Source organism: Budorcas taxicolor, chromosome 5 (assembly GCF_023091745.1).
Source record: "Budorcas taxicolor isolate Tak-1 chromosome 5, Takin1.1, whole genome shotgun sequence".
In the NCBI taxonomy this organism is placed as follows: domain Eukaryota; kingdom Metazoa; phylum Chordata; class Mammalia; order Artiodactyla; family Bovidae; genus Budorcas; species Budorcas taxicolor.
In genome coordinates this window covers 103,107,246-103,121,925 of record NC_068914.1, presented here as the reverse complement: position 1 = coordinate 103,121,925, position 14,680 = coordinate 103,107,246, and the positions used below count along the sequence as shown (strand labels likewise).

The following is a 14,680-nucleotide window of genomic DNA, read 5'->3' as shown; positions in this document are numbered from 1 at the left end:
TCAATATCTCTAATTTCTTATTTTTTCTTTGCATTTAGAACTTTGTTCTTATTTATAAGCAAGGCAATTCTAGTTCCATGTATATGTGATTGTAAACACATTTATTTATTTTGGGCATATTGAAGAAACATATACCAAGAAAAAATCATAGCTATTGTTAAGCTCAGGAATTGTCATTGGGTCATCAGTTGCCACTGAAACCTCCTAAGCCAATACAGTTTGTACATGGTGTCAGAACCATAACTCAAAATTAGATATTTCAATCCTATAAGCACAGCATCCTGGAAACTAGAAACTAACGTCTTAATATCTAAACTACAGATTTGGGTAGTAAATATGGCTGTAGAAAATGTAATTAAAAGATATTTGCTCACATAGAAAATTTAGTCCTATGTAGAGGTTTTATGTCAAATCTCTAATGTGGGGACTTTTAACATAGACCTGTAAATACATTTTTTCTCTTTAATAGACAATGTGTATTTTACTTTAGTATAAGTGAGTGGATATTGCAAAAATTCTTACAGGAAAAAAGGTCCAGTGCTTCCTTTAATGAGAACTAATAATTCCAATATCTAAATCTTCAATTCCTTTACTGTTCACTTATTCTTCGTTTTGTTTTATACCAACAGATTTGGCTTAAAGACAATAAAATCAGTATGAGAAACCACACAATGCTCACAGAATTCGTCCTCTTGGGCATATCAGACAACCCAGAGCTTCAGGTTGTCATTTTTATCTTTTTATTTCTGGCTTACGTATTGAGTGTTGCTGGAAACCTAACCATCATCATCCTCACTTTAACAGACTGTCATCTAAAGACGCCGATGTATTATTTCCTCCGGAATTTCTCCTTCTTAGAGATTACATTCACCAGTGTCTCTATCCCCAGGTTTTTGGGGGCAATCATTACTAAAGTCAAGACTATTTCCTATAACAATTGCTTGGCTCAGTTATTTTTCTTCATCTTCATGGGTGTGTCTGAGTTTTTCCTTCTCACTGCCATGTCTTATGATCGGTATGTTGCCATCTGCAAGCCTCTCCACTACACCACCATCATGAACAAGAAAATCTGCACCTTGCTGGTCTTTAGTTCATGGCTAGGAGGGTTTCTTACCATTTTCCCACCACTCATGCTTATCCTTCAGCTGGATTTCTGTGCTTCCAACATAATTGATCACTTCTCCTGTGATTACTTCCCCATTTTGCAACTCTCATGCTCAGATACATGGCTTTTAGAGATGATTGGCTTTTACTTTGCTTTTGTGACTCTGCTCTTCACATTGGCATTAGTGATTCTATCCTACATGTGCATTATTAGCACCATTTTGCGAATACCATCGGCTACTCAGAGGAAAAAGGCTTTCTCCACATGTTCCTCTCACATGATTGTCATTTCCATTTCTTATGGAAGCTGTATATTCATGTATGTCAAGCCTTCAGCAAAAGAAAGAGCTTCATTGACCAAAGGAGTAGCTATTCTCAACACTTCAATTGCCCCCATGTTAAATCCTTTTATTTATACCTTGAGGAACAACCAAGTAAAACAAGCTTTGAAAAGCTTGGTTCATAAAGTGATATTTTCTAGAAATGAATGAAAGTGTGTATTAACATGAATGAATGCAATTTAACTTCTACAGTGTCCACCTAGCTCCATCTCACAGATATCATCTGCACTGCTGAGCTCATTAGCTCAAACTTCCTTTTTAATGAAATTGACTATGCTTTGTCTTCCCTTCAAACTATCTATAGCTTCCATATAATCACTGACTTACAATTCCAAGTAGAAAACCAGTAGCTTTAGAACATAAATTATTTTATCCATTATTCGGAATAGTAAATAATCTCGTATTGAATAAAATATTTAATATGGTAATTTCTAAAGAAGTAAACATTTTAATGTTTTAATCAGCTTACTCTTAAATATTATCTTTTGGTACTAATATAGCAATTTCTTAAAGTTGTGGAATATGAAATAAATAATCGACAACTATATTTTTTGCACACTATCTGCAGTATCTGTCCAGTTCTTTCCACTCATCCGATGGACTTGGATATTTATTTTTCCTACTTTCAGATAACTAGAAGTTCATAATATCTCATAATTCTTAGTTATGCTGAAGGCATGTGTTATGTTTATTTCATATACTCTCCTTATGTATCTACATTATTTTTATAAATACTTAAAAAGGAATAGTTAGCTACTATGACTCTAATGCCACCTGAAAATTTAACAGGAATTTCTTGAATAATATTTCTTCTACAGAGAGCATTTATTGGTTTATGTATGCTGAATTAAGTATGTTCTGTTTCATATCTTATGTAATCTTACAGATATATGGCAAATTGCACGTGTTCTCAGTGTCCAACTTTTTTCAACCCATGGGCTGTAGCCCACCAGGCTCCTCTGTCCCTGGGATTTCCCAGGCAAGAATACAGGAGTGGGTGGCCATTTTCTCCTCCAGGGGACCTTCCTGACTCAGGGATCGAACTCGAATCTCCTGCATCTCCTCACTGGCAGGCAGATTCTTTACCACTGAACCACCTGACAGGCTGTATGACAAATTAGGCATCATTATCTCATATACAAATGTGTAAATAGATGCTCAGAAAATTTGAGGGATTCGTCTGAATAATTTGCCTAATTAGTCAATGCTGCTGCAGCTCTTTAGTCATGTCTGACTCTTTGTGACCCCATAGACTATTAGCCCCCCAGGCTCTTCTATTGATGAGCTTTCCCAGGCAAGAATACTGGAGTGAGTCACCCTTGCCTTCTCCAATATAACCAATATGAGAGCTCAGTTTGAAAAAGCAAACAAAAAGTGTTTATATGTTTGACTATATACTTATTTGAAACTCTGTAAGGACCTGCAAATTTCGTACAGTGTTTACTAAAGACCTGAATGATTCTGTTGCCTTTCACCCCATCATTTCACTTGTGTGTGTTTATATTAATATAATTATATTCTATTTACCAAGGTACTAACTCCAAAAGTTATGCTTGGAATACAGGTTTATGCATTAATCAAAACAAGATACCTCTTCAATTTCTGTTGTGCTGAGCAACAGAAGGAATAGGAAAAAAGTATAAACTATTATACTTTTACTGTATAGCAGTATAATGGTAACAAATTTTTTTACTGCAAGACAGATTAAAAATAATGGAGTTAATGAATGTAGTTAGTTAAATGTGGTAGATTACCAGTTTAAAAAAAATGACATGGAATATTGGGCAGAAATCTGTACTAGGATAAATGCTGGAGAGGGTGTGGAGAAAAGGGAACCCTCCTACACTGTTGGTGGGAATGCAAACTAGTACAGCCTCTATGGAGAACAGTGTGGAGATTCCTTAAAAAATTGCAAATAGAACTCCCTTATGACCCAGCAATCCCACTGCTGGGCATACACACCGAGGAAACCAGAATTGAAAGAGACACATGTACCCCAATGTTCATCGCAGCACTGTTTATAATAGCCAGGACATGGAAACAACCTAGATGTCCATCAGCAGATGAATGGATAAGAAAGCTGTGGTACATATACACAATGGAGTATTACTCAGCCGTTAAAAAGAATTCATTTGAATCAGTTCTGATGAGATGGACGAAACTGGAGCCAATTATACAGAGTGAAGTAAGCCAGAAAGAAAAAGACCAATACAGTATACTAACACATATATATGGAATTTAGAAAGATGGCAACGACGACCCTGTATGCAAGACAGGAAAAAAGACGCAGCTGTCTATAACGGACTTTTGGACTCAGAGGGAGAGGGAGAGGGTGGGATGATTTGGGAGAATGGCATTCTATCATGTATACTATCATGTAAGAATTGAATCGCTAGTCTATGTCTGACGCAGGATACAGCATGCTTGGGGCTGGTGCATGGGGATGACCCACAGAGATGTTATGGGGAGGGAGGTGGGAGGGGGGTTCATGTTTGGGAACACATGTAAGAATTAAAGATTTTAAAATTAAAAAAAAATAAAATAAAATAAAAATAAAACTTAAAAAAAAAAAAAAAAAGACAGTTTGGACTTTCTGCTATTGAATTGGAATTCATTTTCCAGTCTAAAGTGACTTACTTACTTCTCTCAGAAAGAAATTTTTATTCTGTGTGTAAATTTGCTGAGAACCCATCTGAGGTTATGCTACCAAACCTTTGATTTGTGTATCAGAAAATAGACCTCAATTTATTTTATCTTAAGAGAAATGCTTAACTTGGTTTATAACACGTTTTACATAAAGCAGTTTTAAAGAATTTATGTAGAACCAAAAAAAAAAAAAAAAAAGAAATCTGTACTAGGAATTAAGATAATTGGTTGCTAATATCTGTCTAAAAATGATGTCAAGGGAAAAGGCTTCACACTTAGTGTTGGGTTTTTTGTTTGTTTGTTTGTTTGTTTTGGTCTCATTGGATACTGTTCTCTAGCTTTCTTTTCTAATTCCAATACTAATGTGTTTTATGTTTTATATTCCTTCGTGTTTTGTGTACATTTCTGTTCTGGCAATTTTGATTCGCTGAATTAGTTCCCTTGAGCCTGTATGAGAGAGAATAGATAAAACATTAAGTACTTAAAATCTATGCAGAAACGATTCCAGAGGGTTTTTAAACACCTGATATTTTTTATCTTGCATATATTTACTTTTTCTCATTCTCTATTGTCAAATAAACATATCCTTTCTGAATAAAATAGAAATTTAACACAAAAACATTGACAATAGGAAGCAAATTTGTGCAATGAGAAGAAATGTTTTTTTGCAGAAATAGATTACAACACTGGTAGTTGCTAATATGTTTATATTGCAGCCACTCGAATGTTAGCGAACTTATACAAAAATCAGAGGTAAGTTTGGCAAATAGATAGCAGTGGAAGTCTCTCAGATTTTATCAGTGATTTATTACCTATCGACTCAACAAATTAAATAGGATAAGAGCTTGCTATACAGCGCAGGCAACTGTACTCAATCCTCTGTAATACCTGTATGGAAAAAGAATCTAAAAAAGAGTGGATGTATGCATATGTATAACTGATTCACTGTGCTGTGGAAGTGGTAGTGTTAGTCACTCAGTTATGTCCAACTCTTTGTGACCCTAAGGACTATATAGCCCACTCTGTCCATAGAATTCCCAGGCAAGAATACTGGGGTGGGTTTCCATTTCCTTCTCCAGGAATTCTTCCCAACCCAGGGATCGAACCAGTGTCTCCTGAATTGGCAGGCAGATACTTTACCACTGAGCCACCAGAAAAGCCCTCGCTATTAAATAAAGGCAGGTAATTATTATTTCCATTGTTTGTTTCTAACTGAATATAGGCTTTGCAGTAATTTGTTTAAGAGAATAGACTTTAATTTTTGGTATATTCTTTGCTAGCTATATAAAACATCTAAGGTACAGAACCTAAGTTAGCTTAGTTATTTATTTGGGAATAAAGATTAAAAGTTCATAAGTATGTTATAAGAGTTAAATGAAATAAAAATACAAAAGTTATTATTTCATTGAAATAGTACACAATTGCTATGATTATCCTTCGCAGAGTTGAGAATTAATTACAATGGAAAGAAAATTAAAGTAAGTAAAAATAAAGAAAATTAGTCTTCTTAACATATAAGTGCCACATGATTTTAGAATAATTTCCTTTATGTTATTGCAATTATTTCTAAGAAATACTTTTGAAATTTCAACTCCATTTTAAATACAGAAAACTGAAGCTTAAAAAATTAAATATCTCATCCAGAGTCATAGATCCATAAATGGCCCATTTGTATTTTTATTTATCTATTTTAAAATATAAATTTATTTATTTTAATTGGAGGTTAATTACTTTACAATATTTTAAATTCATGTTTTTCTTACCTCAATGCCCATATATTTTGTGTGATAATAATTTACCCTAGAATGCTGTAATGATGGAATTAATAGCATGTTAACAATTTTTTAACATAATAATAATAATAATTTTTGTTGATTTACTTTCCCTTCATTGTTTAAATTATAGATCACTAACAAATGAACTGAAAGTGTGAGGTTATGAATTGATATTCACCACAAACCTCCAAAGATATAAATGTTACAGTTTCTGGGCTTCTTATTAAATGTGAATTGTTATCTCTTTTTCCCTTTGTGTTGTGTCTGTGAACACTGGTATGTATGCTGAGAATTGAACCTGCCTATCCCTATTGAAATAAAGAAATATAAATTAATCAGATTTCTTCAAGGAAATAGTCCTCTATAATAATTGTGAAAAAAAAAAAGTATCTAATGAAACAATCCTTCCAACCACTTGACTGGTTCTCCTGAGGAGTCTTTGCTTCATTCAAGATGAGACAAATTCTTAAAGGATCCCAGTGTCATGGCCCAAAGTCAGAATGATTGAGCAGTGTCCAAGATAATATGAAGCCAAACTAAATGTTACACACGACATGTAATTAGACAACTTCCTTTTTCTTACTGCATTAACCTAAACCCTAAAACACCCTTTAAACTCACAAAGTACAAAGAAATAATGATGCAACGAATGAAGCACATCGCCTTCTGGTATGATTTGTCAAAGTTTTCTAATGACCTGCAATGAAGTTTAACTGAAGAAGAGAGAAGTGGTAGATACAGTAAAAGTTGTGCCAACTATACCTTCAAAGTCATTGCTTAAGAGATTTTTCCTCCCAGTGTACAAAAACAATTTTAAAAACAACTACAGCAAAACACACCAAAAATAAAATGGAATCAATCAAAGATGCCTATCTCAGTCTCTCAAAGGAATATATTTTATTCCTTTAAAAAGAATGTATTCATTAATATGAAGTCTCTTTTCCAACTTGGGTATCAAAGAAATCATAAATTTATCTACAGTTTCATTGTCAATGTTAATATGATAATAGGGGTTTAGGAAGGGCAGGCCATAGGAATATTTTCAGAATGACATATTGAAGATGATTTGCAGTCTTCTTATTAACAAATTAGAAATAATAATACTAATTTTAATTTTGAAAAGCTCCAAGAATCTGTATCAAGGATTCTCAGAAAACAAGAATTGATTTTTATGAAATGAGTCGGAGGAAATGCAAAGTTTAGCAACCTAAACCACATTCTTCCAGGGGGAAATATGGACTTGTGTTCAGAAATAAAAGTTGAAAACATGGGTTAAATGCTTGGAGATATTCTTCATATTCTGCGTGAATACATCCTTGGGGTGGTTTAAATCTCTTGAAATCTTATATACCCTGTTAAACACTGAAATATGTTTCTTTCAAAGGGCTGATGTATGAAGGAATGAATGCTGATGATTTTTTATCATGCTTACTTGATGTTAGGTGAATAAAATCCATTGCATTTTCATAATTTTTTTACATACAAAGTCTCATATACCACTCCCAATTTCATGATACTAAATCGTCTCTTGCTAGAGTTTGCTTCAGCCTGTTTTCTCTGGCCCTAGAAGCCTGGCTATGTTAGTGTCCATCACCAGTAACGCTCATATGAATTCTTCTAACGTCTGTTAATATCTTTCTTCACAGCTCTTTATACATTCTGTGACAAGTTTAGTCAGCAGCAAAAAGTGTAAATCCTGGTATTATAATTCATCAAAGAATTAAAATTATGAGGAAACTGAAGAGGAAATGAATATGTAATGAGGTTGAAATAGGCTTAAAAATACAGTGCAATGACACATAGTTCATCATACAATAATAACATAATTTAAAAGAAACCTGACTCTCCAATGCCTGTAGGTTATTGCAGAAATTTCAATCTTGAGATTGAAACCAAAGTTTGTCAGTTTATGAGAATGTATTTTGTGAGTGCAAACTGTTATGAAAAACTAGTGCTTTCAATGAAAGGCAAATCCTGATGAAGGAAGAGTGATGTTACTGAGCAGGAGTAGACTTCATTAAAAGAATGAATTGGCTATTCGTTCGATGCATGATACTGGATGCTTGGGGCTGGTGCACTGAGATGACCCAGAGGGATGCTATGGGGAGAGAAGAGGGAGGGGGGTTCAGGATGGGGAACACGTGTATACCTGTGGTGGATTCATGTTGATGTATGGCAAAACCAATACAATATTGTTAAGTAATTAATCTCCAATTAAAATAAATAAATTTATACTTTAAAAAAGAATGAATTGTAAAGAAATTAAGGACATTAATTTTGAAATAATATTTTACAATTTTTTAAATTTATATCAAAAATTTAGCTTTCTTTACATGTTCTTTGTTATAAATGTACTCAATGCAGGGTATTTAACTTAAGCAGATAATGCATCCTGAAAAGTAGGTAAAGTAGGAAAATACATCTTATAAATCAAGATACATGAAATACATGAAATACAGTCTAGAATTTGGTTTAAAATGAAGAGTTGCACTTAGTGGCAGTATGAAATTCAACAACAAACTCAGAATTAATTACTTACATAGATAAGTGTTTATCTTAAATCTACTCTCACTATACTAGGCACTGGATCATGTTGCCATAGCTTTGAAGGTAAGACTTTGTGCTACACCGACTAGAGAGGAGTTCACAGGAGATTCTGTAGTATGCGAGGTGGGTTTGAAAGGATGAATATAAATTCTTACTGAACTCATACCATGAGTATTACATTTGTTCGGGAATAAGGAAGAAGGTGACTTGAAAATCATTCAAATATTCTACCCCTATGCTAGTTACATACATTTATTTTGTTAATATAAGCTTCACAGTCTTTCTCAGAAAGGTTACTAATATTAATGAGGAGAAGAGAAATGAAGCGGCTATTGGTAGCAGTGTCGAAGTCCTGGCAAATATCTAACATGCCTCAAATGTGGTGATCAAATCCTAGCTGAAGATGAGAGAAGTGGATTGTTTGTGGAAAGGGAGCAATGATGGGTAGACAAGGCAGATACACTATGCTGGGAGAAGTGATCATGTACCCAAAGTGGAAGAGTGAGGATAAGATTCACTTTCCCAGAATGCCTGTTGGGTACTCTACAGTCACGTGGTTCTACTCTATTTTCATTGCTTGTTGTTATTGTTCTTATGTGACTCTCTTGGTGCTAAATTTATGCACTATTGCTTATCTTAGATGTAAGTTTTTACATAGCACAACATCTCAATCCTAAATGTTTTCAGCTCAGTGGCTAGGGAATGTTTTCTCCATTGAACAAAGCCTTTTAGGGGTTTTATTAAATGATAAACGTTTTTCAAAATGCTTCACATGTATTTGCTCATTTAATGGTCAAAATAATTTTATGAGATAGACTTGTATTAGTGTGTATTTATAGATGGGGCTTGAAGGGACTGAGTGACTTTCAGACCTAGTAAATGAATTGAATTAAAACCTACATATCCTTGGTCTTCTGTAATATCATTTAAATTTTACTCCCCAAGAAAGAAAAATTAAAACTCATTATTTCCAAAACATATACACATTAACATATTAACATTTGCTTTCCTGAAGGACAATTATCTTACTTATTAACCATCATCATAATCATAATATATAAGTAATATTTTAAATATAAAGGGAAATAGGTTGTATGAGAATAAAGTCCATAATGATGACACATAGTTATGCTGTGATATTATAAACTGTCACCAGGGATAAAGATGATATTGACCTTAAGCTTACATGATTGTCTATCTCATTTTACCCTCTGCCTCTAAAACCTGCATGTGCCAGTGGCAGTGGCTTTAGCATTTCTGACTTCCAGTGAGGTAGGAAGAGCTGAAAAACCTGAGAGACTTCCCTGGTGGTCCAGGGGTTAAGACTTTGCCTTCCAATGAAGGGGGTCCTGGTTGGATTCCTGATGGGGAAACTAGAATCCCACACGCATCATGGCAAAAAACATTAACAGAAAAAAAATATTCTAACAAATTCAGTAAAGGTTTTAAAAATGGTTCACATATAAAAATCTTAAAAAAAGGAAAAAACTGGATGTTAACAAAACTTGATTTGCTGTTTTGTTGTTGTTTAGTCAATAAGTTGTGTTCAACTCTTTTGCAACCCTGTGGACGGGGCATTCCAGGCTCCCCTGTCCGTTCCCAGGTAAGAATCCTGGAGTGGGTGGCCATTTCCTTCTGCAGGGATCTTTCCAACCCAGGGATCAAACCTGCTTCTCCTGCATCGCAGGCAGATAGTTTACCTCTGAGCCACCACAGAAGTCAAGGAGAAAATAGTCATTTTTTTAATTTAAAAATTGCAATATCTTTTCCATTTTAAAGATTCTCAATATAATTAAGCTTTTAAGTTACACAGGAGGAAAACTGTGTAGGCACTGGAATATTAACACAAAGATAATTCTCATGAAACCTGGTGGGTATGTTTCTGAAAGGTAGTATTTGGTGTCAGAAAAAGTGTAGGAACATATTCTTGCCCTACAAGATTTGTGATATTTACAGTTTAAACTTCCCTTAATCAAAGAGTGTTGTACTTATTAAACAGAAGAAACTTAAGGATCAATGTCATGATCAATTTGCTTTAAATTTCCCCTGAAGGTGAAATGACATACTAATTTCATCAAATTCTAGGTCTACACTAGGATATTTGGTAATCTTCTCTTCCAGTGTATTCCTTGTGCTTTCTGTTGTAGGTCTCCTGGAAGCAGAAAAACAAACAAGCAACTGAAGAATGAGAAACCATACAGAAACAATAGAGTTTATCCTCCTGGGACTGTCAGATGACCCACAACTTCAGGTTGTGAGCTTTGTCTTTCTGCTCATCACCTACATGCTCAGCATCACTGGGAACCTGACCATTATCACCCTGACCCTGCTGGATGCCCACCTCCAAACCCCCATGTATTTCTTCCTCAGAAATTTCTCCATCTTAGAAGTATCATTCACAACTGTCAGTATACCCAAGTTCCTGGCCACCATTATTACAGGAGATAAAATCATTTCTTTTAATGATTGCATTTCTCAGTTATTTCTTTACATTCTCTTGGGAGTCACTGAGTTGTACCTTCTGGCTGCCATGTCCTATGACTGTTACATTGCCATCTTCAAACCGCTGCATTATATGACCATCATGAATCACAGAGTCTGCATGCTGCCTGTCTTCTCTTCCTGGCAAGTTTCATTCTTAATCATATTCCCTGCACTCATGTTCTCTTAAACCTTGATTACTGTAGGTCTAATATTATTGACCATTTTACCTGTGATTATTTTCCTTTGCTTCAACTGTCTTGTTCAGACACAAACTTTCTCGAAATGATGGGGTTTTCCTGTGCTGTGTTTACTCTAATGTTCACTTTGGCATTAATAATTCTGTCCTATATATACATTATCAGAACAGTTTTAAGAATTCCTTCTACTAGTCAGAGGACAAAGGCCTTTTCCACATGTTCTTCCCACATGATTGTCCTCTCCATCTCTTATGGCAGCTGCATTTTTATGTACATTAAACCCTCAGCACAGGAGAGGGTGTCTTTGAGCAAGGGGGTGGCTGTGCTAAACACCTCAGAAGCCCCCATACTGAACCCCTTCATTTACAGCCTACAGAATGAGCAAGTCAAACAAGCCTTCATGGACATGGCAAGAGAGACTATTTTCCAGAAGCAAATGAAATGATGTGCTATAATAAACTAGAAACTTTTTGCAGGGCAACTTTAAAAAATATATAATCAAGAATTTTAATAACTTATTCAAATCACAATGGCTTCCCTGTAAACCTTGTTTATTCTTTTTATTCCTAGAAGTTGAAAATCATATTTGTTTATACATTTCTCATTCAATTTGAAAAACTTTTCTTATGTCTTTCTGACTCCCATTCTTCTGAACATTTTGTTAGTTGCAACTTCTTAAATTAAAAATTATTTGATATAAATTCCTGTTTTGAGTTTGGATGTGATATTTAGTTAACTCAAGAAATATAATCATGAATTTCATTTACAGTATATTTGACGGAAACTCCTTTTTACCATTTTATAGGTTTTTAAAAGTTTATCTGTTTATTATTTATTTATTATTATTATTTTTTTTACTGACTCTTCATTGCTTCTCGTGGGCTTTCTCTCATTGAGGCAAGATGGAGCTACTCTTTGTTGCAGTGCATGGGTTTCTTATTGCAGTGGCTTCTCTTGTTATGGAGCAAGGGCTCTAGGCATGCAGACTTCCATAATTGTGGTGCATGGCATCAGTAGTTGTAGCTGGTAGGCTCTAGAGTACTGGCTCAGTAGTTGTGGCAGAGGGACCTAGCTGCTCCATGGTATATGGGATCTTCCTGTCCCAGGGATTGTCCTTGTGTCTCCTGATTGGCAGATAGATTCTTAGCCACTAGAGCCTCAGGGAAGTCCCTTCACTATTTATCTGGGGGAAATGATGTTAAATGCTGTATAGATTATTTAAAAATGTAAATATTTTCATTTAAAAACAGAAAGATTATTTATGGCACACGTTAATAAGGTATGTCCTAATAATTTCTTCACCACCCTTATGGCAGAAAGTGAAGAAGAACTGAAGAGCCTCTTGATGAAAGTGAAAGAAGAGAGTGAAAAAGTTGGCTTAAAGCTCAACATTCAGAAAACGAAGATCATGGCATCCAGGCCCATCACTTCATGGGAAGTAGATGGAGAAACAGTGGAAACAGTGCCTGACTTTATTTTTGGGGGCTCCAAAATCACTGCAGATGGTGACTGCAGCCATGAAATTAAAAAATACTTGCTCCTTGGAAGAAAAGTTATGACCAACCTAGATGGCATATTCAAAAGCAGAGACATTACTTTGCCAACAAATGTCCATTTAGTCAAGGTGATGGTTTTTCCAGCTGTCATGTATAGATGTGAGAGTTGAACCAAAAAGAAAGCTAAGCCCCCCAAAATTGATGCTTTTAACTGTGGTGTTGGAGAAGACTCTTGAGAGTCCCTTGGACTACAAGGAGATCCAGCCAGTCCATCCTAAAGGAAATCAATCCTGCATGTTCATTGGAAGGACTGATGCTGAAGCTGAAACTCCAATACTTTGGCCACCTGATGCAAGGAGCTGACTCATTTGAAAAGACCCTGATCCTGGGAAAAATTGAAGGAGAGAGGAGAAGGGGATGACAGAGGATGAGATGGTTGGATGGCATCACTGACTCAATGGACATGAGTTTGAGTAATCTCTGCGAGTTGGTGATGGACAGAGAGGCCTGGGGTGCTGTGGTTCATGGGGTCGCAAAGAGTCGGACACAACTGAGCGATTGATCTGAACTGAACTGAATAATCTCTTCATCAATTGAAAACATAGACTTTTAACAATATGTACTTTTGTAAATATAGTGCTAGATAGATCACTGCTGCTGCTGCTAAGTCATTTCAGTCGTGTCCGACTCTGTGCGACCCCATAGATGGCAGCCATTAGGCTCATCCGTCCCTGGGATTCTCCAGGCAAGAACACTGGAGTGGGTTGCCATTTCCTTCTCCAATGCATGAAAGTGAAAAGTGAAAGTGAAGTTGTTCTTTTATGTCCGACCCTCAGCGACCACATGGACTGCAGCCTTCCAGGCTCCTCCGTCCATGGGATTTTCCAGGCAAGATTACTGGAATATTTCCAAATCCCATAGTAATTCGATAGAAGTCAGTACACATACATATGTACTAGAATGTGGTGAAGAAATAACCATTTTAGATATGTAGGGTTAAGTTCGCTTTCTCCAATTCCACAAAAAGTAAGCTCTATTGTCTGATCTAGCTGAGATATATACACAGCTCCTTCCCAAATTCAGGACTAGTTTGAAACAGAGCATATATCTAAATCATTTAATTCCCTAAATTATTTATTTGTTTATTTATACCTTAAACTATTTTATAACAAAATCACTTTAGTTTTATAGAGGCTAAAACCTTGATAACAAAGCAAAATCTCCCCTTTTTATAGAAAATCAGGATTTCATGTGCTAAATTTCTCTTCCACTTGTTAAGGCCTTAATAGATGCCTAAAGTATTTGGAAAGGTGGGTGTATGTGTGTAGGTGAGGTGATTACAGATACCAATGTAATGCTCATTTATGTAAACCACATTTTAGTAATAGAAAATACAAACCTAATTAGTGGTGCAACATTCTGAATAATCATTAAGAGATAAACACGCTTGAGAGATATAAGTTTTTTTTTTTTTTTTCAAAAAAAGGGAAGGGTGAGGATGGGAGTGATGGAAAATTGAAGGGGATTCAAATGTTAAAGGGAAGTTAAGAGTGGGTTCTCCATTTCTTTGTATCCTATCTCAAATACAATTTGTGCATTAAATAAGGTGAATATCTGACAAACTTAAGGTTTCTATAACCTCTAAGCAAATATTTTCCCATCAGTAAGTCAGGTATAAGTTCAGGTAAGCCAGGTATATATAACTTATTATAGAAATGAAAATGAATTTATAAAGCATATAACATAGTTCAGTTCAGTTCAGTTCAGTCGCTCAGTCATGTCTGACTCTGCAATCCCATGAATTGCAGCACGCCAGGCCTCCTTGTCCATCACCAACTCCCGGAGTTCACTCAGACTCACGTCCATCGAGTCAGGGATGCCATCCAGCCATCTCATCCTCAGTTGTCCCCTTCTCCTCCTGCCCCCAAATCCCTCCCAGCATCAGAGTCTTTTCCAATGAGTCAACTCTTCGCATGAGGTGGCCAAAGTACTGGAGCTTCAGTTTTAGCATCATTCCTTCCAAAGAAATCCCAGGGCTGATCTCCTTCAGAATGGACTGGTTGGATCTCCTTGCAGTCCGAGGGACTCTC

The 14,680-nt window shown here is 35.6% G+C and overlaps 1 protein-coding gene and 1 pseudogene across 1 annotated transcript; both read left to right on the top strand.

Annotated features, from left to right (window-relative positions):
• The first annotated feature begins 656 nt into the window (after nt 1-656).
• LOC128047419 (olfactory receptor 6C3-like) lies at nt 657-1,595 on the top strand. The gene has a single exon (XM_052639616.1). The coding sequence runs from the start codon at nt 657-659 to the stop codon at nt 1,593-1,595; it is 939 nt and encodes a 312-aa protein (XP_052495576.1).
• A 9,003-nt stretch (nt 1,596-10,598) lies between these two features.
• On the top strand, nt 10,599-11,539 carry LOC128047832 (olfactory receptor 6C1-like; annotated as a pseudogene).
• Nucleotides 11,540-14,680: the final 3,141 nt, after the last annotated feature.

Excerpts from the sequence above, each read along its gene's own strand:
- LOC128047419 (XM_052639616.1), top strand. The coding sequence starts at position 657 with ATGAGAAACCACACAATGCTCACAGAATTCGTCCTCTTGGGCATATCA.